This window comes from Thunnus albacares, chromosome 22, assembly GCF_914725855.1.
Source record: "Thunnus albacares chromosome 22, fThuAlb1.1, whole genome shotgun sequence".
Lineage (NCBI taxonomy): Eukaryota > Metazoa > Chordata > Actinopteri > Scombriformes > Scombridae > Thunnus > Thunnus albacares.
This window is the reverse complement of record NC_058127.1, coordinates 23,087,097-23,109,910: the sequence shown is the minus strand read 5'-3', so window position 1 is coordinate 23,109,910 and position 22,814 is coordinate 23,087,097. Positions and strand designations below refer to the sequence as shown.

At 40.7% G+C, this 22,814-nt stretch overlaps 2 protein-coding genes and 1 long non-coding RNA gene across 4 annotated transcripts in view; 1 reads left to right on the top strand and 2 right to left on the bottom strand.

Moving 5' to 3' along the window:
• Positions 1 to 6,031, bottom strand: part of tbc1d14 (TBC1 domain family, member 14) — a 41,754-nt gene extending 35,723 nt beyond the window's left edge. Inside the window, exons 1-3 of one of the 2 annotated variants that reach the window (XM_044341024.1) lie at positions 5,929 to 6,031; positions 5,475 to 5,634; positions 1,594 to 2,377 (exon numbers count right to left, since the gene is read on the bottom strand). In XM_044341024.1, the coding sequence (XP_044196959.1) occupies positions 1,594 to 2,377; positions 5,475 to 5,523 (833 nt within the window). In that variant the 5' untranslated portion in view covers positions 5,524 to 5,634; positions 5,929 to 6,031. The other variant, XM_044341025.1, reaches the window with a different exon arrangement.
• Positions 6,007 to 10,993, top strand: LOC122973472. Its single transcript, XR_006400026.1, has 3 exons — positions 6,007 to 6,090; positions 7,046 to 7,124; positions 10,750 to 10,993. It is a non-coding gene; the product is annotated as an uncharacterized LOC122973472 (long non-coding RNA).
• kiaa0232 (KIAA0232 ortholog) lies at positions 7,156 to 22,016 on the bottom strand. The gene is given in 9 exon segments (XM_044341023.1): positions 7,156 to 10,360; positions 12,395 to 12,425; positions 12,428 to 12,503; positions 12,701 to 16,082; positions 16,229 to 16,313; positions 16,424 to 16,493; positions 18,447 to 18,587; positions 19,042 to 19,623; positions 21,740 to 22,016. Coding segments are annotated over 8 exon segments (4,155 nt in total). The 5' UTR covers positions 19,279 to 19,623; positions 21,740 to 22,016; the 3' UTR covers positions 7,156 to 10,227.
• Positions 22,017 to 22,814: the final 798 nt, after the last annotated feature.

Here is a 22,814-nt window from a genome sequence, read left to right as displayed (position 1 = left end):
TTTAGAGAACAAAAGAACAAATTAAAAACAAAAAAGAGAGAAATAGGGATGTAGGGATTTATTTCCTCTGTGGCAGGAAAACACGTTACACGAGCCTTCAGCAACTCCTGCAGGTTAAACTGGACTAACGAAACACTTTCAGGGCTGACTGACTCCAACACACTCACTATGAATAGACTTTAAGGACTCTCGCTAGCCTAGCAACATTAATGCTACAAAAAACCCATAATGCAACACTCTGTGTAGAAGTCGGTACTTCAGCCGTTCGAAAAGAAGATCTGATGTTGTGAACATGTAATTGTCAAGCCATTTGTGCAGTGTGTATGCAAATTAACCTAAAGACCAACAAGCGTAACCAGTCAAAAATATTCTCAGCGGTTAACCAATTAACAGTTAACCATTGACATCCCTAGAGAGAAATGAATTAAGAAATGCACTTAATGATTGTGCATGTTTCCTCCAGCTGCTCTGTCTGTAACATAACTACATGTACCTACTTAAGGGGAAGGAACACCCCACCCTCAGTCTTACACACATAGAATTAGGAAATAACACATTACAGCATCTGAAAATCTGTAGTGCTGCATAGTTTTCTTTCCTCTGCTGAGATGCTGATGGTGGGATGTGGGGTACTGGAACATGATGTGTAACCTCTGATGTGTAATGGCCAAACAGTTGTTCTTTGAAAGCATAAATCACCTTGGTTTTATCAACCAGATTTAATCAAGTGTGCTTGTGCGTTGGTCTCGTAGTCATTAATCTTCCTGTTATTGCTTTGGGTCTTAGCCAGTTTACTGATGTGATACTACAGCAACAACATATATAGCTTTAAAACTTCACTAACCTAATGTTCCAAGTTGAGCGGAGCAGCGGGTCATGTTCTGGTTGAGCTGTATTACGTTAGCGCTGGTGGAGAGGTCAAGAGGGATGTCTTGGCTAAGCGAGGTTTGTAAAGCGACCTTGAGCAATGCCACTTCTGTAAGACTGTGATAGGGCCTTCAACGAAGAATGCAAACTGCAAAATTATAGTTCTGAGAGAGCCTCTAAAGCAGCATGAAGTCTGGACACTCACAGCCAGAACAACATATGTAACAGAATCAATGTTTTTATACAAAAAAAATGACTGATGAACTAACTACTGAGATTTGTATTGTTATATCTAGATAATGGAATGTGCAGAGAAAACTAATTATGAGATACTTCAGAGAAAGGGTGCAAACTTGACCTGCTGGTGGAGCTACATAAAAAGTCAAGGGATCATCAAAGTCATTAAGATTCATCCTCTTGGAATCATGACTGTCTATAAAAAATTTCATGCCAATACATCTAGTAGTCGTTGAGATATTCAGCCTGGCAAAAACAACAGACCAACTGACCAAACAAACAGCTTTGCCATACTCAGAGCCACGCTGCTAGCATAGCTAAAAACACTACTTTTAGTTACAATTACTAAGATGATGGGAACATTTGTTTCAAGTTGGACGCACTTACATTTCTAGTTGCACTCAAACTAAAACAACCCTTGTAAAATATGACTTATCTGAAGAGCGCTCAGGTAAAACATATTCTAATCCATACTGAAGCTTAACTTACCTGTTGAACAAGCTGGCTAGAGGTCCCAGTTTCTTTTGCCTGCCATCTTCCCCCTGTTGCATGCCACCTGCCCCCGGATGCATGTGTACAGGACTCCAGAAGTCTCTGGGGTTTCCAGGTGACGACGACAGCGTGACGTCTGAGAAGTGAGCGGTGCCGCTGTCGTCCGTCTCCAAGGTGACGATGGCACTCGAGTCAGATGTGACGGTGAAATCCAAGATGTCTTCATTGGACACCGACAACTCAGTGCTCATGCTGGACACGCTGCACACAGAGATGTCATCACTGCGGTTTAAGGCTCCGCCCCCGACACCTATGCCCATGGTGGCGGATAATCTGAGGGCGGGGCTGAAGAGGCGGATGGAGTCATAGCCGCTGCGGGGGAAGGTGGAGGACTTGCGGATGGCGTTGCCGTCAGAGGGATCATCATCCAGAGGTAACGTGGCGGGAGAGTCGTGACTAGAGGCCAGGACGAGGCCTGCGTCGCCCGGGCGCTGGTTGCCGTGGAGGATGGGTTCTGGAGGGTTGATCTCCAGAGTTGGGATACCTGAGTCCTGTGAAGTCAAGCTGTGGCTATCCTGGTCCAGGTCTGAGTACAATTTCTGGGGGCTGCTGTAGTAGATGGGGGTGGACGAGCAGGATGGCTTGTAACTGGGCAGGACGGGTTTACTCTGCTGGGTTGTGCTGGGTTCATGGCAGTGGTGGTTGGTGTGATCATGGAGGTCAGAGGCAGTCGGGTCTCTCACAACAGAGCCATTCTCCACTATGGCTCCTCCAGACACACCTAGAAACAATATCAGACTCTATTTGATTTTAATACTTTTTTTACAATTGGTTTTTATTGACCAACATTTAACTTACTAAAACAAAGTAAAAGTTCCTCATTGAGGAAATTTATCTTGGTTAATAAATGAACATGTTCTGTGTAACCTGTTCAACCTTTTTATCCATCAAGGCCCCTAAACTGTGGACTGACCTGCCAAGGGAGATCAACCAACCTCCCTCACTTTAACAAAAAAACAAGTATACATATGTTATTGATGGTATCTTTTATGCATTGAAGTTGTTTTTCTAAATCTACATTCTTTTTGCTATCAACTCCAAGTGGAGTTTTTAACCACTAGGGGCGCTGTGAGGTAAAGTATATGTGACCTGGTGGACAGGGGCAACGTGATAAACATCCTGTCAACATCCTGTCAACAGTTCCACTGGGATAACACACAAAGAAATGTAGCAATGTGCAAGTAAATTCAAGGAAGAAGCAACCTGCTAGCTTGTAAACATGGATGTAAACAATGCAGCTTTAACTATTTTTAAAAATTGTAATAATTCTTTAAATTATCAGATGTTTTGTGGGGAAGGAAATGAAATACATTTTTTTAGAACTTTATGCATTTTGGGGAGAAAAACTGAATATAAATATAACTTTTTACAAGAAAGTCCACACGGTACTTTTGACCTTTAATTCTTGATCATTCCATTGTTTTATCTCATCCCTTATTCACTGTGAAGCACAATGAAACACTTGAAAATCATCAATCAATTCATCAATCAACAGAAAATGTATCTACAACAATTTAGGTCACTTTTTGTTAATGAAGTCTTTATCAAACAAAAAAACCTAATCATTTGATGGTTCCATCTTCCCAAATGTGAAGATGTGCTGCTTTTCTCAGTTTCATATACCTATAAACTAAATATCACTGGGTTTCCGTCTGTTGACCGCACAAAACAAGACATCTGAGGACATCACCTTGGGCTCTGGGGATTTGTGACCATCGCTAATTACCAACCATACAGAGTGAGACCAGAGTGTTCACCTTCTGGAAATTAGTCTGAGTAATTGAGAATTTGTTTGTTTGAATGTAAGGTGACACCTGCATTTTTACATAATATTGAAGGCCATTTTTCACAGTTTTATGACATTTTATAGATGACATGATCAATCAAAAACATCTACAAATTAAATTGACAATGAAAATAATTGTTAGTTGCAGCCTTGTATTATAATTGCCTGATATTATTAAAGGTTTCTTCTAATTGAACAGGACATTGGATACATGGGTGTGGAAGTCTTAAGAGGTGAAAACTGATCTCACAGTAACCAGGCTGTAACTGGAGTCTGTGCTGTAATGAGAACAGGGCCCCAGCAGGGTTACATCATGCTTCAACACCAGCTGGGAAGCTAAGCTAAAGCTAGTGTGTCTAAGCTCTACGGCTGCATTAGCTGAGCTCCTGACGCTCATGGACAGAGACATTCGCACCCCTCCTGTTACACACTTCCAATTTTATGAATCCTTGTTGCTTCGGATCCACTTGACAGCACATAAACATTATAGCAAATTTGTCTTTCAAACAGGAAATATTGTCTATGCTTTGAACACACACACTTTTCTTTTTATGAAGAGCAACATCTGCAGCAAGAAGCTGAATATATAGAAAAGCTAGAGAAGAATGAGAACTAGACATTTTAAATTCTTATTCTTTCTACAAGGTGAGAAGATTTCTAAAAGCATTGTGTCACTGACTCATTCTAGCAAACGTAACACAAAGCTTCTGTTCAATTTCCCTGGAAAATTGCTTTTCAGAAGGTGCTGTGACTGTAAGCATGTTAAGGTAAAAGAGTAAAAAAAAGTTAGAAACATTACATGTTAAAGTCAAACCCTAACATAAGGGCCTAATGTTTTCTGAATGTTTGAAACACAAAGCCAGATTCTTACCTAAGCTCTAAACCCTGACTTGCAGGTTGTCATGTGAGCCTGGTAGACTTTGTCCCAAAACAACAGGTTGTTCCCGTGCCAATGTGGAAATAATCTACAACCCACACAATTAGTAGAAATTCATTATTATTACTAGTCTATACTGCCATACTTGTTTGATATCCATTATAGGTAAAGTATTTAAATGGAGAAATGTCACTAACAACCTCCAGGCATTAAAAAAAACATTACTGCTTGAAGGCCACACCAACACCACAAGACATGCCTGTTCTTGTTTTTTTTATAAGTCATGGAAAACACAGGGCTAGGCGTTATCATCTACTTAACTGAACCACCCATTCAAGTACACACACCCATCCCATTCTATGACTCATTATAATCGTTTTCGATTGACACCTCAAGGAAATGCAACATCACTTTCATCTTAGGGTGGATAACATTACAAATTCTCAAATGTGGGCAAATTTCTAAGAAGGCGGTTCTCTGTTTGTTACAGCAAAATACTAATTTTTAAGTGATATTTTTTCCAGATAAATACTGGAATGCATGGTTTAATGCATATATTATAGGAGACATGACAAAAGAAAATGCCATCGATCCCAAGTTTCCTCAACCTATTTCCTTATCAAGTCAGCTGTGTTTGTTTTTAATGCATCAAACATTTCATTTCATTGTAGTTTCAATGTTCAGAATCACTCCCTAGATACTGTCTTACAACTACATTTTGCAGGAGGATGCTGAGCAATGAACCAGTCCTAGCAGATAAAAGTTTAAATTTTATTTGAACAAGTGCCGCTTAGTATTTTAAATACATGCTGAATTCAAGACTGGCTTTCAACAATTCACATGATGTTAGGAGTATATTGAATATTTAGGGGTTTAAAGTTTCAATTTCATTACAGCAAGTGTCCTTTGGTAAAGTTAATGTATGCCGAATTGAAGCCTGGATTTACATTATTCATAAAATGATACGTGTCATGGTTTATTAAATGTGTAACTTTACAACATTCAAGGTCATTTTTAACTTTGACATTTTTAAATGGAGTTTGGTGTGACCTGCAATGTTACCAGGGAAAACAGTACATTCATTATTGGGGTAAAGTGCACGTGTTAACAGTAATAAACGCACGAGACCTAATGCAGCACATCACGGTGACCTACCACAGCGGCTGTCTCTCCGGTCCTGGCTGCCGCGGGTCGTGTTCGCCATGCTGCCGACGGATGCTACAGGTGGGCGGCAGGTAACCACCGGCCGGAGCGGTCCATGGTGATGCTGTGACTACTGCTGCTGCACCATCACCTCCCGGCCACCTCAACGCAGCTTAGAGTACACAAACAGTGCCAGTGTGAGGTCATGCGTCAGGACAAACATATAAATTCACCTGAAAGATGAAGAAAGGCGACTGGAGAATATAAACACCACGTCAAGTGCACTTGCTGCTGACGCCAACTCACTGCTTGTACCAGCGCTTCCTCAAGTGTAACCGAATGAAGTTAAAATGCAGGAGACTTCATAGCATCACTACAGCAGAGAGAAATCACTCCTCTCGTGTTTAGCAAATTATATGAACAAACACATTACACAAGTTTATCCGGTATCTTTAATATTTCATACCTGTCTCTCGACGCTTCCGCCGCCATTTTAAAACAAACTTGTATCGAGAGTGCGGTGTAATCGAGTCAAGAAGGTTGACTGTCGATGGATTCACCTGTCTGGACCTGAAGGCATTACTAATCGACCCGAGTACCTTCACACTCCTGCTGCGAAGATGTTTTGGTAAGAAAAGTACATTTCCCAGAAGTACAGTTGCTATAGATACCAGTTTTTCAATGTGTTATAATTGTCATTGATGTCAAAAATACTGTAATATTATTTATATATGTGGTGTTTCCCTTTTCAGGCCTCAAAATAGTGTTTTCTGCATATATTTTTGGCCCTTCCTAAAAGTATTTTAGGCTAACAGTAAAATAGAGATTTTGACTGAAACCCATATTCCAGGTCCTGACCCACCTGTTCAAATTCAGTCACATTTTATTTGTATAGCAACCTTTGTACAGTTCAAAGAGCTTAATAGGTGACTGACTAAAAGTAGTAGTAAGACAGTAGGAAAGTAAACAGTTAAACAGTGGTCAACTTTGCACAAAAAATAAACATATTGACTTTCTTTATCTGTTCTTGCCAAAACACTGATTCCAATATCAGGAATGAACTTTCATGCTCACAGAGGATTATAATGCAGTCAACTTTGGGATAGTGCCTATATCCCTGTTTTTCAGTAACCCCCCTCCTCCCTCCCAAAAAAAAAACATGTACAAAGGAAATAACTGTCTACTGTCACTAGACAATATATAGCATATATTGAATTCAATTTCCAATATTTCAGCACAGTATATCAAAATGTCATATGTAACCCTATCCCTATTCTGGTTTCTAACAAATTTGGCCAAAAAAAACCCAAAACAAAACATATATAGCCCAAAAAAAAAATGCAGAAGTGATGGTACTGTAAGTTCCTGAAAAGCTACAAGATGGATGCTGCAGAGAATTGCCCTTTTCCTTTTTGAATGACAACCCAAAGCAATAAAAAATATCTAGGGTCAATAGATATATCTCACATGGCATGAAAATCTATTTAAAGCTTCGACAGAAGATGCTATCAAACTAATGCGATAATAATAAGCTATGTTATAGCTGGCTGGTTGTTCTACAGTATCTCCATTCTGCCCTCTAGTGTCGTGAGGTTGTGGAGTCCAAATGTAAACCTACCCTAACGGCCTGTCTGGGAATGTGTGATCAGCAGTACATAAAAGGTAGTAAGAGAAGACAAGGAAGTTCACGGGCTGAGGTTTGGTTTATTCCTTTATTAGATGTTAAGAAAATCCACAATGAAACAAAATAATTTACTCAGGGTGTACATGAAATCAGAACAACACAGCTACTTTGGGACAGATGGGATTTAGGAACAAAGAGGAAGGGGAAGGAGCATCATCTAGGTGGGAATGAAGAGACGAGGAAAACTCAAGTTTTCAGTGCTGGATATGTTCTTCAGACCACAGTGCAATCGAAACTCAACCACCCTGTCAGTGTCGTTCCAAATGCATATACCCTCACTGAATGCATTTTCTCGTCATACTTTTTTTTTTTATATAATTTTTTTTTTTTTTTTTTTTTTTTAGACACGGCCTATCAAAATGGAAGAATTAAATGGATAAAGGTGTGATGCATCCTTTCAGCTCCCATCTAAGTGCTTTGTGACTTAGCTGCTTGCACACATTCACTCACAGATTCACACACACAGTCATGTCAATCACTGATTAAACCTCACTTTTTTTTTGTTGTTTTTTTTAAACCAAAATGTTTTGTTTAATCCAACGTAAAAAGATGGAGTGTGATGTTTGCATGCTGCATTTTTAGAGACATTCCATGGTTTATTTTTTTTTCTTTCTCAGGTGTCCCTCACTCAAAAGTAATCAACATGCAAAACTAGATGAATGACTTCTCCACATACTCTTGAATGTTTACATGCGCCAAGGTATTGCATAGGACTCAGGGCTCTCGAATTCCCCTCCACATTGCTTATGCAATCTACAATGGCTTATTTCTTCTTCTTCTTTTTTTTTTTCGCTCTAAAACTATAGCTCTAAATTAATAGACAGTCCATCTGTGGTTTGCTTGGAAAGAACTCCTGTCAATTTCTGCTCTACAATCAAAGAAAGGTTTTACATTAATGCATCAATGCACTGCCACAGGTCTGAGTGTAGATTATGCAATATGCTTTATATTAAAAAATTCCTGAGTGTCTGATGACTGTCAAAGAAAGGTGACAAGACCCTGAAGTTGGAGTACCTTCCATTCATGTTTCAGCTATTTAGGGGTCCTTTTTCAGTTAAAATGGCATTGGACTGAACAGACCCTGGGCCTTTACAATCTTTGCATTTTTTTTTTTTTAAATGAGGAAGCCATTTCAAAAGCCATGCCCTTCACCTGCGACAGTGCATTACAGCAAGTATGCTCACATTGCTGACATGTTTTTAATTGCCCATTAATGGAGGGATGATTTTAGTTATCTGTGCTTCAGTTTCATGGTATGATGTGACAAATAAGTTACCCTGCTCCTGCCCTCCTAACCTGTTTGAAAAGTTAAATTGAAAGAGAAGAGAAAAAAAAACAGAAAAAACAGCAGGGATTATAAGACGTGCAAGAAGAAATGCGTAATGCATTTATCTGCAGATGTAACTCAATTTAATCATCAATGCACAGGTTACAAGAAGGGTCAGTAAACTACACCTCAAGCGTTTTTATGACCAATTCGTTCAGGGTGTGTTTCAAATATAAGGGGCACAAATGCATTTGCATTTTTAGTGAATGCGCGTCTCTGCACACATTCACATTTCTCTGAGTTAAAGTTCTAGTACACTCATTCTGAACCAGTGCCTTCACAAGTTCGATGTCCACACACACACACGCACACAGAGTGAGACATTACTCAATATTTCAACGATATATTGTAAACCAAAAAATAAAAACACACCTCATATGGAGAAAAAAAAAAGCATTTGTACCTTAGTGTAATTCTGCCATGTTTTTGGTTTGACCATCGCCCCGCCACTTGTTTTCTTATATATTTGTTTAGTTGCAGCACAGACAAATTTACCAGTACATACTGATTTTGTTGTTTCTGCTTGGGGACAATGAACTGAAAGGATGTGTTGAAACATGAGATTTAAATACCTGCAAGTATTTCTGCTTCAGCTGTTACAGGCCTGAAAACTAAGAGGTTATCTTAAAATAAAAACCAAGCCACATTAAGCAAGAACCGCGATCAGGCAAAACTTTTTTCTTCTTTTCACAATTTTCCGCAAAAAGATATTAATGGATTCTGACTGTCTGGACTACAAACAAAACTCCGCTATGCCATCTACTCATCACAGCCATATTATGGAACTGCAACTTTAAAAGATTTTTGAACATATTTATAGCACCAATAGTCTGTACCATAGAAATTACAAAAAAAAAATAAAACAAGGTTTCATTCAGTTGCAACACAGGTGTCTGCAGAAATGGCTGTAGTCTTTTTATGATGGGTCTTTACCCCAAAACACAAACTTTTTTTTTCTTTTTTTTTCCTCCCCAATTTGTTTACAGCATTGCATTTCAAGTAGATTATTAGTATTTTTTGTCAACAAAACTCCTTTTGATTTCCTGTTTTTTTATTTTTTATTTTAAAACAATTTTTTTTTTAGCCTCACAAACCATACTATGTCTACTACTAGCTTTTGAAAGACTATCACCATTCAAAAATCAGACTCATTTATGATAACTTTTCACACATGGGGAATTTACGGATATCTTGAAGAAAACTGCACACATTCTCTACTTCACATTCAGAAAGTCGTCCAAACAAACTATTGAAATTAAACTCTCAAATTCTTGCACAACTCAAAAATCTCAACATTCTTATATTGTCTTTCTGAACACAAGATGGAAAGTAGAGGATGTGATAGCAGTTGTTTCACACAACATTAGGTTTAACTAGAAAAAGAGGAGTGAGACTGGCTGGACAAACATACATGCACAACCATTCAAACACCACCAACTATCAGTATCCTAGTTCGAAAGCAATATGGTGGGAACAAAACTGACAAGGATAGAACAAAAGATTGTCCCTAATACCTAACTGTGCGACTTGAATGAGGACCAGTGTACAGAAGAATCAACTGAAACAAATTCTAAAATGCCTAAAATGCATGTCCGCACATGGCATCACTCAAAGACAGAACATATTTTTTGAGTTTTCCTATTTTCACTCACTTTTTGTTGATCTGATTGTTGATTACACAAGGTTTGAGTTAGTAAATGAAAACCAGCAGGGTTATGTGTGGGGGTTTTGAAGGGGTGTCTCAGAAAATTAGCCTACATTAGGTTTTCCAGCTCTGAGATGACCCTGAATATTTGCTGGAAGAGGCCAGTCACAAAAGGAGAGGAACTTTTCCTCTCGACGACAGGAGTCCTCTGCAAAACTGGAGTATTCAAATGTTGCTGCTCCCTGGAGAAAGAGATCAGGCAAATGTTAGAGTGTTGCACAGAGAGATACGCATGCTGCATCTGACTGTTCACAGCACTGTTCCTTCTTTACCTCCTAAATAGGGTCTATAGAGTTCATGACAAAATAAACTTTTATTCCAACTTGTATGCAGCTGACAGGGCTCCAGACTAACTAATGTAATTTTGCAATAATTAATTAAAGTAACTTTTTCAGACTTTGCAGTGTTTCACCAAGATATTTGTTAGCTGTCATTATGTGACCCTTCAGATCATATTTTGGAATTTCGGCCTGATTGCCACTGCAAATGTTCTTAATCAAACTCAGTCAGTGGATTTTGGTAGCTGTTACCAAGGATAACTCACATACTGTACATGTATTTTGATGTTTAGAGTCTTATCCTACAGTGCAATACCATCAAGGAGGCGTCTGATCGATCCCAAATTCATTCTACAGCATGACAACGAGCCCAAACATAAAGCTAGAGTCACAAATGATCGTCAGCAACAAGAAGAACAAGGAGTCCTGCAACAGATGGTGTGCCCCCAACAGAGCCCTTATCTCAACATCATGGAGTCAGTCTGGGATCACATGAAGAGACAGAAGCAGCTGAGACGCCTAAATCCACAGAACTGTGGCAACTTCTCCAAGATGCAGGAACAATCGACCTGCTGAGTACCTGAAAAACTGTGTGCAGGTGTACCGAGGAGAACTGCTGCTGTTTTAAAGGCAAAGCTGCTCACACAATATATTGATTTCATTTAAGTTCCTGCTGTTTACTGAACTTTTTATGAAGTTAATTTATAAATAAAATTTTGAAAGCATCCTCACTTAACTTTTAGTGGCTAAAACTTTAGCACAATGCTGTATGAGCGCTGACGTTGATTTAAGTGTTGCTCTTGACTTTGAAATGGCGCTTCTAAAACATCTTTTTAAAAAGGAGCACTAGTGCTCCTGCTGGAAAAAAAAGTCTGAAACCCTGACACTGTAGAGCTGGTCATTTCATGCTATTACTAGTCTGTGATATAATTTAGTAGTTCACGCATTCAATGACTGATCGTTCTTAGTTCAAGTTGACACCAATCAGTGATTACAATCAATAAACTGCGCATTATTTTGGGTCAGTTAACATGGGTCTCCTCTTTTGGAGATAATGCCATAGTTTACACTGCCCAACTATTACATGTGTTAAACCATTTGAGAATGGCTACATCCAGATCCCAGAAGTGCTCCTGTATTTAAGTGACCAGATAATACAAGCACATCTCAGGCAAGATGAGAAAGTAAAATGTAAATATTGCAGCAGGCTGACCATGCTCTGGGTTCAACAGAGGAATGTGGTGTTTTTTTCAATTTCCTTCCTTGCTTCCTTCCTTTCTGTGGTCTGAACCAGCTTTTCTCTGTAGTGTGCTTACAATTTATGGGTTTCACATTTAGGCTCTTGCTGTGTTACATGTTGGTAACAGTGTAGAATTTACAGTATTGCTTTGTAGTTGGGATAAAGCAATTTCATTTATTATTACACACACACACACATAGAGACTTCATCCTGTGAACAACATATATTCCATTTAAATAGCACTATAGTATCAATTAATATCTATGGAGAGTAGACTGTCAGTGTGGATCTTCTATGGCAGGAAGGTTTGGGCAACAATTGGACAGCCTCCCATGATCATAATACTGAATTTCAAACGCAGTTTTCAAGGCAGTGGTTCCACTCTTTTTGCTGGCCAAATAAAATTGAAACAATATCTTTATCAGCCCCGCTACCACTAATGCAAATATACTTCAGACATCCAAATAGTAGATTATTGATGTAGCAACTCAGAGCTGACAAGTTTCAACAAATTAAGATTTTTCTTGCCCCAAAGTTGCATGTTAATTCATGGTTTCAACCCTCACAAATTTGTGGATACTGATCATCTCCCAATGTGAAATAAAATAATGACAAATGCTAAATGACAAAAAAGTCTTGTGAATAAAATGGTAAATTTGTGTTTAGAAAGTAAAAATATGTTTTTGAAACAGGTTTACCTGTACACTGAGATCCAGGGAAAAGGGGGGAACAGAGTGTGTTCTGCCACCAGCACTCATCTTGCTGGTTGCCAGTTCCTCCCTGTCCACTTATATTTAACAGAGGGAACTAAACAAGACAAACGGGAAGTGGTTAGCGTGTTTCAGCAAACAGCCACCTGAGACATCACAGGTGGAACCCTTTTTTTACAGCTTATGACAAATTATGAAATACTATATTGTATATACAATATTTTTGTTATATTCTCTAGCATATTCATCACATCATATTGATAATCTAAGGAAATACATTCAAGAAACCCTCACCTCTGGGACATCTCCAACAAAGTCATAAGCAATCCCATACTTTGGGATCTGACCTGCTGGTGCACTTAAGCAGGACTGTTTTTCTCCTGAAGATTCCTCTTTTTGAATCTTGCTAACTGAGACGTCCACCTGTCCACCTGCAGTTGATGCAGCTGCTGCCGTTTTGCAGTCTAAGCAAATCTCTTGCTCAGCGATTGGCAGGAGGGTACTGGAGCCCTCCTGTGAATCCAGAGAGGTCTGGGCACTCTTCTCCATGCCAGACTTCTTTAATCTGGGTAAGAATTTACCAGATTCCAGTTCTGACTTCCCATAATAAGGGCCCTCACATTCTGCATCCTCCTCCAGAGGTTTGAGGTCTGCCTGAGGATCATCAAAGACGTCCACCGGCGCCAGGACGGGAAAACTCATCTCCTCTTTATCAGTCTCAGCCTCTGAATCACTCACTCCACCAGGAGACAACTCTGAGGCCGATATTGGTCGGAAATGAGTCCTGGGGGATATGCGAATGGCCCTATACTGCGTCCGGTTGATGCCATATATTCGTGGGTGGAAGGCTTCATTCTCAGAGTCCGAGCAAAGAATAGATTTAGGCTTGAACCCTGGACTGAACGAAGCCATGTCCTCAGGCTCAAAAGAACACTCAACATGGAGGACTTGAGAGAAGGGATTGTTCAGGTTGAAGGATGCGAACGGGTATTCTAAACCTTGCTCCTCACCACGCAAGCCTCCGTAAGATCCAAGCAAATCTTCATGGAAGATGAAAGAAAATCCCTTATTCAATCCATCTCCGCCTCCTCTAATGGCCTGGTCACTCTGCCCAAAGGACACAAGAGGCCTCCACAGGGGCCTGTGCCCAGGGGCAAAGCAGCTGCCAGTGTTCATGAACACATCTGTGCCAGTGATGGTAAGCATGTCTGAGCTAGAAGCAGATGCAGCTGCGGCGGCACACTGTAGCAGGCTATCTTGGGTTTCACTTGGTGGTACAACAGCCCAATTCTTATCACCACTTAGTGTCTTCAACTCTCCATACACCCCTCCTAGGATGAATGATGTACTCTCCTTGTCAGAGTTCAAGTCCCAGGGTTTGGACGGAGTCATGTAATCCCCAGCACCATCTACCTTGGAGAGTTTGTTTTTGGCTAAGTCCTGTTCTTCCTTCTTCCCTTCCCAAAGGTGATACTCTGACCGCTGCACAGCTTTTTTCTGAGGTCCCTGAATCGGAACTCCTTTTGCCTGCACCTCCAGACAGCTGCAACAGTAACCGCCTGAGTCATCTGAGAATAAAACCTCGCTTGGTTTTTCTGCTCCTTGCCTTGACATTACAGATTTGCCATCTCCGATTGCAGTCCAAATGTCCTTTATTATCCCTGAGCTGTAATCATCACTCTGTTGGTTTGTGTTGTCCGAAAACATGCCAGTGCTGTACTGTTTACTCTCATCCTCTTCCAATGCTATACCACAAATGGACTCCAATTTAGATTTTTTGGTGAAGGTCTGATTGGATGCTGTGCTAACACTGACCTCCTCACACTTACGGCCAGGGTCTTCTTGCAAAAAATCCAAGATTTCATCCTCTAGATATGTACCAGAGAGAGGAGGGATTATACAATCAATCTCTTCATTGCCAATTTGAGCAGCATCCTCTGTCTGAACATGTCCTTGCTCGTTGTCTGAACGAGTCTCCTCTGAATGTGACCACGGACTGCAAGTTCGCGTTGAAAGGTTAGAACAGTGTTCAGTTTCGTCAAAGGCACTATTTTTGGTCCATATTAGCAAACGAGACTGTTTATTAGAATGTGGGTCGAGACAGCTACTTGAATCTGTGTTGTTTTCGTGAGCAACGGTGAGTGAGTCGCGGGGAAAAGGAAAAGTGGGGCTGTCATACTGCAGCTCAAAAAGAGAGAAGCAGGATGAGTTCAAACCAGATGGTTCACTGGTGGCTTCAGGAACAGGCGGCTCCTCCAGATTTCCAGATAGTTTGCTCAGGGTGAACGAAACACTATCAAGAAGGGGGGAGAGCCGAATGGGAGAGTCTCCTATGAAGCTTTCTCCATCTATATCTTCTGAAGTAGACGGTGAATAACATCCCCAGACTTGAGCCATGTTTTCAAGATCCTCCATCAAGAATCCAACAGATCCCGAAGCTTCCTGTGAGTCTGCCCTTATTGCACTTTTCCCTTGCTGCTCAAGGCCATCTAACACTAAACAACATTCTGCCTCAACGTCTCTTTGCTCTTTGCTTTTTTGTCGAATCATGCTTAAGATCCGACTCTCTTGTATCGAGTCTGAGGCACTAGTATCCAATATGGATTGATAAATATCAACTTCATAGAAGTGAGTAAATTCAGACAGATGCTTGTCATCTAAATCTCTACTATCCTCTGGCTGAGGGCAGCTTGAGGTCCCAGTGAGTTCAGCAGTTTCATCCTCTGCGTCGCCAGGCCCTTCTACAAAGTGCCCATCCACGAATGAGCCTGCTGCTAGGTATGCTCTCTGGTAGCTCTCATTGGCAATGCAGATTCCCTGGAATCTCTCCGGCAGCCTCTCCATGTCGGTTGACAAGGCAAAGCCATCAGGAGAGTCCACCTTGCTTCGATATTTTGTTTCCAGCTTGCTTTGTCTGCTGCTGAAAGGTACAAAATATTCTGTGATGGGCTCAGTGTACCAAAGTGGCTCCTCCATGTATTCCTTTTTGTTTCTGGCCTCAACTCCGGACTCTTTTGCTTCCACCCAGCCTGGATCTTTACGAATCTCCTTCAGCGGCCTTTTCCCCTTTTTGTAAAGCTGTGGTTGTCTGACAGTGCCTCCAGTGGCACTGCTACTGCTCCCTCCTGCATTTCTTCGCTCCTCTTTGTCAATAACCTTCACCTGCAGCTTCACCTGCCCACTGTTGCGTGTTCTCTTATTCTTCCCAGCCTCCCTGGATTTGTGCCTTATTCTAACTGCCTTGCTTCTGGACGACTTGGCGTCACCCTGGTTCCCACTTGAGCTTGAGCCCGCCTCACTAGAGCCAGAAGACCAGGATCTGGGCCGGTATTTGCCCTCAGACCTGTGTCTCGTCTGTCTCTTAGAGTGGACGGTAGATTTCTCCTCCGCTGCTACACCACCATGGTATCGGTTTTCTTTCTCCTTCTTGCTTCGTCGTTGCTGGCCTCTCTCGTTGGTCACAGTAGTGATGGTACCACATGCCTCGAGGTTTCGCTCCTTTGCAGCCTCACATTCGCTGTTGCAATCTTTTGGGGAGGAGGTGTCTGTGCTGGTCTGTGGGGCTGCAGAGGATGATGAGCTTGAGTATGCGCAGGCCTTAGCCTTGTTCCACACCGTCATGATCTCTTGGAGACAAACAGGTTTCTCTGACAAAGGAGGAAAGGCTTCATAATACCTGAAGTCGCAACAGACAAAGAGAGAACTTAATTTAAATACATTCATAGCAGTATTGTTCAAATGAACAAATGTGTTACGGGTGTGTTCTGCAGCTACTGTAAACAAAGAAATTTATAAATACACAATGTCCATGGTGTAGCTTACATTTCCACCTGGTCCTTTGAAGAGGGGGACTCAGCTCGCTCCGGAGACTGAGAGCCATCAGATTTCTTTTGAATCTGTTTTTCCTCTGTAAAACACATTGAACAATAAGACACTGTATTATGACCATGTTTAGTTACCTTTTTATAGTCTCTATCGAAAAGTTCCAAATATGATGATGAAAGGAAACAACCAAACCTTTCTGTTTGTTTTGAATGTCCTTAAGTTTAGAGCAAAGCTCCTCAACCAGGCTCTCAATTCCAGAGTTCTGCAAAGAGGAAAAAGACAAGAAACAGATTTGAAACATCCATTTGTAATTCATCACAAACTCTACCAAAGTCAAACTAAACACTGAACGGCCGATATCAATTTAATAACGCAATGTTTATATTGTGAATGGGACAAATCCAAATGAGTTTGAAAATAAATGAGAATTGGTCATGCAACAATATTTGGTGTAAGTGGTATGCCCAGAAATGGGAATGAAAAATGTTCTTCATCTTAAAACTTTGTAAACAATCTCATCAAATAGAACATCTTACTATATAAAAGAGAACTGACTGATGATACCAGCATCATGATACAGTATTTCCCTAGCAATATATTGAAGAGATTGTAAAGTTGCCTTCATAAAACTGTGCCACGATACATTAAGGGGGACACTGAGTAGCAGCCTTTGAATATGCGCACAGCTATTTGTAATTTAAAAGTGTCTTTTAAAAAACAGGCCCTGACATAAAAACAAAAGAATCATTTATTTTTCAACTCCAAAAACAACCATAACTTATGTTGCAAGATCCAGCAGCCTTAGGCAAGAACGTAGGAATTCCAACAGCTGCTTTGACCCCTAATGTGCCCCAAAATAAAGAATATCAAGAATGAAAGGCACGAGGTTGACACAAGTCAAGCCAGCTGACTTGTGAGAGCTTAGGCACGCTCAGCCATGACTGTGCTATATTTAGCTATGGTGCAGAAATGCTTTCAAAAAAATAAAAAATAAAAGGGCTAAGCAATAGCACAAGTAATTGCCTTACTATGTTCTGAAACACTGAATACTTTCTACATATCCTGTATAACCTACTGCCTTATAAAACTGAGCAATGTGATATGTGAAAAACATAAACAACAAGGCTTTAAAATAAACAAGACAACCATATTCAAACACTAGCTCAGACCGAGTAGGCACTGTCGAAGCAAATACCCTCAAACAAATAACCAACCACAACATAGCTGCTCCTCACAACCAGTCCTGCCAGACTCTTAAGCTCACTCATTTCCTGATCACTCTTCCAGAAAATAATATTCCTTACCATGCCACCTCATGAAAAGCAAAGCAAAGTTTTCTCAAGCCCTGTGTTTCCTCTTGCATCATTGTGCTAATGCCGGTCAGCTGACAGCCAACCGACACTGGTGCTCACTGCTGCAATCCCGTGCAGCGTGTGCTGGTTAAAAAATAGACCGCAGAGTCCAGTCCCGGAGAGGAGCTCAACACTCCTCCTCTTGCCTCGCAGACTTCCCCCTTCCCACCCTCCAGCTTTACGTTGTGTCATTCTCAACTACAGCACACCTCCCTTACTACTGCTGGCCACTGACAAAAATGTCAGCAAATCTCTATGTAGCTTTTTCACTCACACAAAAGTACAGAATAAAATGTATATACTTCAGGGATATATGCTTACATGTAAATAATATTCCTTTGAAGGTCATGCATTATAAATGAGGACAGCATTAATTTCTGTTAAGAACAGGAAGGAACTTTTAACTGCTGACCTTAATATAACCTTTCCAAAGACGACTAACTGAAGGTGTGGCCACCCAGCCAAATGAGGTGATGATGCATTTACAATGAAGATCTTCTCCCGTTCAATGCTTTAGCCTCCCACATTGACATAGCTTTATTCAATGTCTATTCACTGTGAATTATGCAATTAATATCTGCATGACTGCACCTTAACAAACAACAAGGGATACTACAGTAACAAATTCCTGACATAATTAGACAAATTACACTCTCATGCCTTCTGTATTCAGAATGATTTTCATTCAAGAGCTTCCTGCTTCATTTCATGAGTAATAACTGGCCTGCACGCCTCCAAAGCAAAAGTGATTCAAATGAAAGATTGTTTTACACAGAAAAATAAAACATAATTTGACTAACACTGCTCTTCATAAATATTATGAAAATCACAGGATTACAACAATCAGACTGAACAAGGCTTACTTCATCAGATGCAGAGCGGAGGCATTGCACAGCGGCTTGCTTCTTCATTTCCTCAAGACTCAGATCGGTCCCTCCTTTTTTCTTACTCTTGCCCCATTTCTTCCCAGTTCCCTTCTCCCAGCCCAAGAAGATGTCATTTTCCTTTTAAACACAAACCAAGATAAGTCAGTCACAAAGGACAAACTAGTGTTAAACAATAGAACATGGAGAAATCATATAGAAGGTTACACTGAGAATATACTGAATGTATATGAACATTTCTATATGGGCTTGTGTGCCTTACAATTTGCACACAAAACAGTAAACATCATATCTATCAATGAATGTATTGACAAATGAGAGAAATCAAAAGGGGGAATTAGTCAGTGCACAAGTGCCATGACATGAAAGAAAAGCCCCATTGTTAACCTCTCCTGACAAATTGATATCTTCCTCTAACGAGGCCCATTATATTCCCACACCAACTTCCCTTCCTGAATATAGCCCACTGCCCACTCATTTGACATGCAAAACACAAACGATGATAAACAATCATTTCTATGTTTTTTTTTATTTGACGCGACTAGAAAGATTTCTTTAAGGTTGTGGAGGGCACCTGGTCCTGCAGGTCGTAGTCGTAACTGTCGTGCAGGAGAAGGCTGAGGACGTAGCGGGTGTAAATCATGGCATCAATCCCGCACTTCTCAAGCTCCTGGCCAAGCCAGCTTTGTACTGGACCCAGCGACTGGAGCAGGGACATCTCTGAGGCAGGCAGGGGGCCCACGAGGGGGTAGGGGCAAGAGAGGTTTTCAGGAGGAGCAGGACCGTCTGAATCGGTGCTCACTGGACGCATGGGACCTCAGGTGTTGGCCATTCTCAGGTGGAGCAGCATTGTGATGGGTAGTTACTGTAGGGTGGTCGGTGGAGAGAGTTACGGAGGGAGGATGAGGCAGAACCTATCTGGAAGAGGGGGCAATCACTCCAGCAGGACGCACTGAAGGGGCTCTACATGGGGAGGCATGTAGGATGTTTTTTTTTTTTCGTTTTTTTTATTGCTTTGAGCAAAAAGGGGGATTTTATTCGTCAGGCATGGCTTATGCTGCTGATAGATCTCAGCTGCTGAGCAAAACACAAGATGTGTTTGCGTCTCAGTCGGAGGCGTCCATTTTGGGGCTACGTCTTACTTCACCGGCACAACCTGAAACAGAGCAAACAAACATGAACATCAGTTTCTCTTAAATATTTTCAACGTTGAATGCAAGCATTTGAAAAAACAAAGATATAGTCAAAGACCTCATTCACAACCCCCCACAGAGCCAAATAGCAAGAAACAAGAACTCTTTATATTTTGAAAAATGCATGACTGCATTAAGTCACTGCTTTTTGGGATGGAAATTATATTTTATTTGGTTTTGAAAAGGAAAAGAAACAGGAGGACAAGTGTTATGACAACAAATTTTATGACAGCAGATATGCTTTCTTCCTTATCCCAAAGGATGTTTTTAATGATTGTTCCTAGACCTGCTTACCGGCAAGCTAATGGGTTCCTGAGAGAGCATGATAATGCAGACAGCAGGCACAATCATGACACATTATTGCGGATATATCCTCTTTAAAGTGATAAACAGGTTAATATGAATAACTGACCTTCTACAGTACCACAATACCTCGCAATACAGCACAGCCACTAGAAAGTTACCTGTCCCATTAATGTGAAAGTATCTCAAACAGTCACTGTGTGTAATTGCACGCCTGTTAAGTAAATGTAATTTAACAAAAATAAATGATAGGAGAACTAGTCACGACTACATCTTTTTTAAACACCTGAATGACAGCAAGACTTTGTAATACTCCTAAAACAGAAAGCACCACTTTAATTACTATTCCATCCATTACGATCATAAAAATCATCATAGTTTGAACTGTGAGTAATAAAACCAAACATGACCTGGATTACTGTTCATGACACAACAACAAGCAAACTCCAGCAGTTGAGTATAACTGTGTGGGCAACAGGCAGGGGAGCGCTTGCTGTCAAGTGCATGTGTTTCATATGGCAGCAGCGGATTAGGGAACCGACGTGAAGAGCAAATGGAGGCTGCACCGATTTGATTGGCTGGCCCGGTCGTCACTCAAGTGGCATATTATGGGTTACTCGTTAGGGCCGTCAAAAGGGCAAGATAAGAAGCTTTGCAGTATACAACCATACCGTTTCAGCAGTCAACACCCTTGCACAAATTGCATTGTATAAATTAAATGCATACAGACGGACAACTGTTGAAAAGTTAGCAGGCTTCAACGATAATGGCTAAATATGGCTGAGCAGCGTCTACAGCCCAGCTGTTTCTTATGTGCACACTAGCTCCTGACAGCACTGTCCATATACCAACTTTACCCTGCGACCCATTATTTTATGCAGTTTCTCTGACATGGAAAGGAGTAAAATACTGCAGTTTGTGCATTGTTAACCATCGAGTAACCTACTATGGGTGTAGTGTAACTTTGCGCAAATATTTAGGGTTTACCGATATTAACGTTATATTGCAGAGCTGTCGAGTGCATCTCCAGAACAGCCAGTAACGATATTTAAGATGAATTACTAATGTCACAGCTACAAGACTAACTTATATCATAGAATCGATGATTTGGTAACAGGTCAAGTGTCAACTACAACGTTGCATTAACGTCGATTAACGAGCGTCACTTTGCAGTCAAACGGCAAGGTTAGCCGGACCACCGACCTTTAGCTCATGAGCTAAGTTAGCCAAGTTAGCTGGCTGTCGAAAGCTGCTCGTTCCCTGTAAGTGGGCAGTTTATAATTATTTATTTAGACAGGATACATTCCACTTAATTTCATTTAAATCACAGTGTTTCCCTGTCCCCCGCAAAGTCTATCGTTAGTTTGGAATATGTCGGTGCCAGGTGAACGGAGGCTGCTTCTTTACGGTGACATTACAGAGCCCCGACGGTTCTCCATGAAATAGTTAGCAAGCAAACAGCAACATGCTAACGTTAGGCCGAGTCTAAACTTTCGGTCGGCACCCAAAAATGGTCAAAAGTCAGTACAATACAATACAGCAGAAGTGTCCAATTCAAATTGAAATGAGCTAACGTTAGCTTTCATGTACGCTTGTTGTTGTGACCGAGGGGGAGGAGTAGCAGCTGCCCCGGGAGGCGACCGGAGGACTGTCAGACGTTTTCCCTTCAAAAATGTGCGCCATATCGTTATACAGTGAAACAGTAACCTCACTAAATGTTAAACACTAAGCGGGGACAAAAAAGAAAATTCAAGGCCGGTTCGCTGGTTTACGTACCTGCCGTTGGCTGAAGTAAAGAGGGGAGCGGTTATTTCTCTCCCGCTGCCGTTCCGAGCTCGAGCTCAAGCTCTGGAATCCGCTGCGGTAGCATCGCGTATCATGGACGCCGACAGAAATTGCGCTGTTTTTCACATCCAGTGCTTCTTCAACAGCGTCAAGGAAACAGGCGACATTCCGGCTCAAGCAAAGAGGAAGGTCATTCCTCGATGACACGGTTACACGTAGAGCCACAATGTCCGCTATGAGAAGCCAGTTTCAGTCGGGGAAGGACTCCCTAATGCGCCACCCTCCGCGTTCGTATCCAGGCAACAAGGCAAACCTCCGCCGTCCTGTTCGTGTAGGTTTGATTCCTCCGCTTGGGTATTGCATCAGAAGCCCAACTAGTACTCTTATCATTTGTACTGAAACTAAAGTAAATTGATGAATGACAGATTGAGCGGATTAAACTCATCAGAAAATTAAACGAATGATTATATATTCTCTCTTGTGTTTAAGTTATAAAAATATAAACACACCTAAACACAAATAACTCTTGCCTTTGAAAGAAAACCATCATTCTTAATTTATGTATACTCAAAATACAAAACAAATAGGTTGCACAATTTTTCACAATTGTTTATTTATCATCTTACACTACAATGTGTTTGTGGAAGTACTTTCATATAATGTTAGTTATGATTACATAACACACCAAATCAACATTGTCAACAAATTTATTAGTGAAACCATAACAGCAATAACGTCTCTGTGCAATTTTGCCATTTTTATGACTGTTGCTTTGAGTTTCAGACCTCTTCCACAAACAGAAACAGTAATTATTATCCTTATAAAATACCATGTTTTTAAATTATTTTTTGACAAAAAAAGCAAATTGAATTTGATTTACATTTCCTCTGAGTTTACAGATTGATGTTCTAATAGATTATGTGGAAATATTGTAATTTTTCTTTTTGTGATGCAGTCAATTATTTTATTATCAATTATTTGACTACTTGTAGAGAGAAGTGACACATTGCCAGATATTATTTTATACCAATGCCATTTCTGGAAGTCATTAACAGAGGATGGTAGT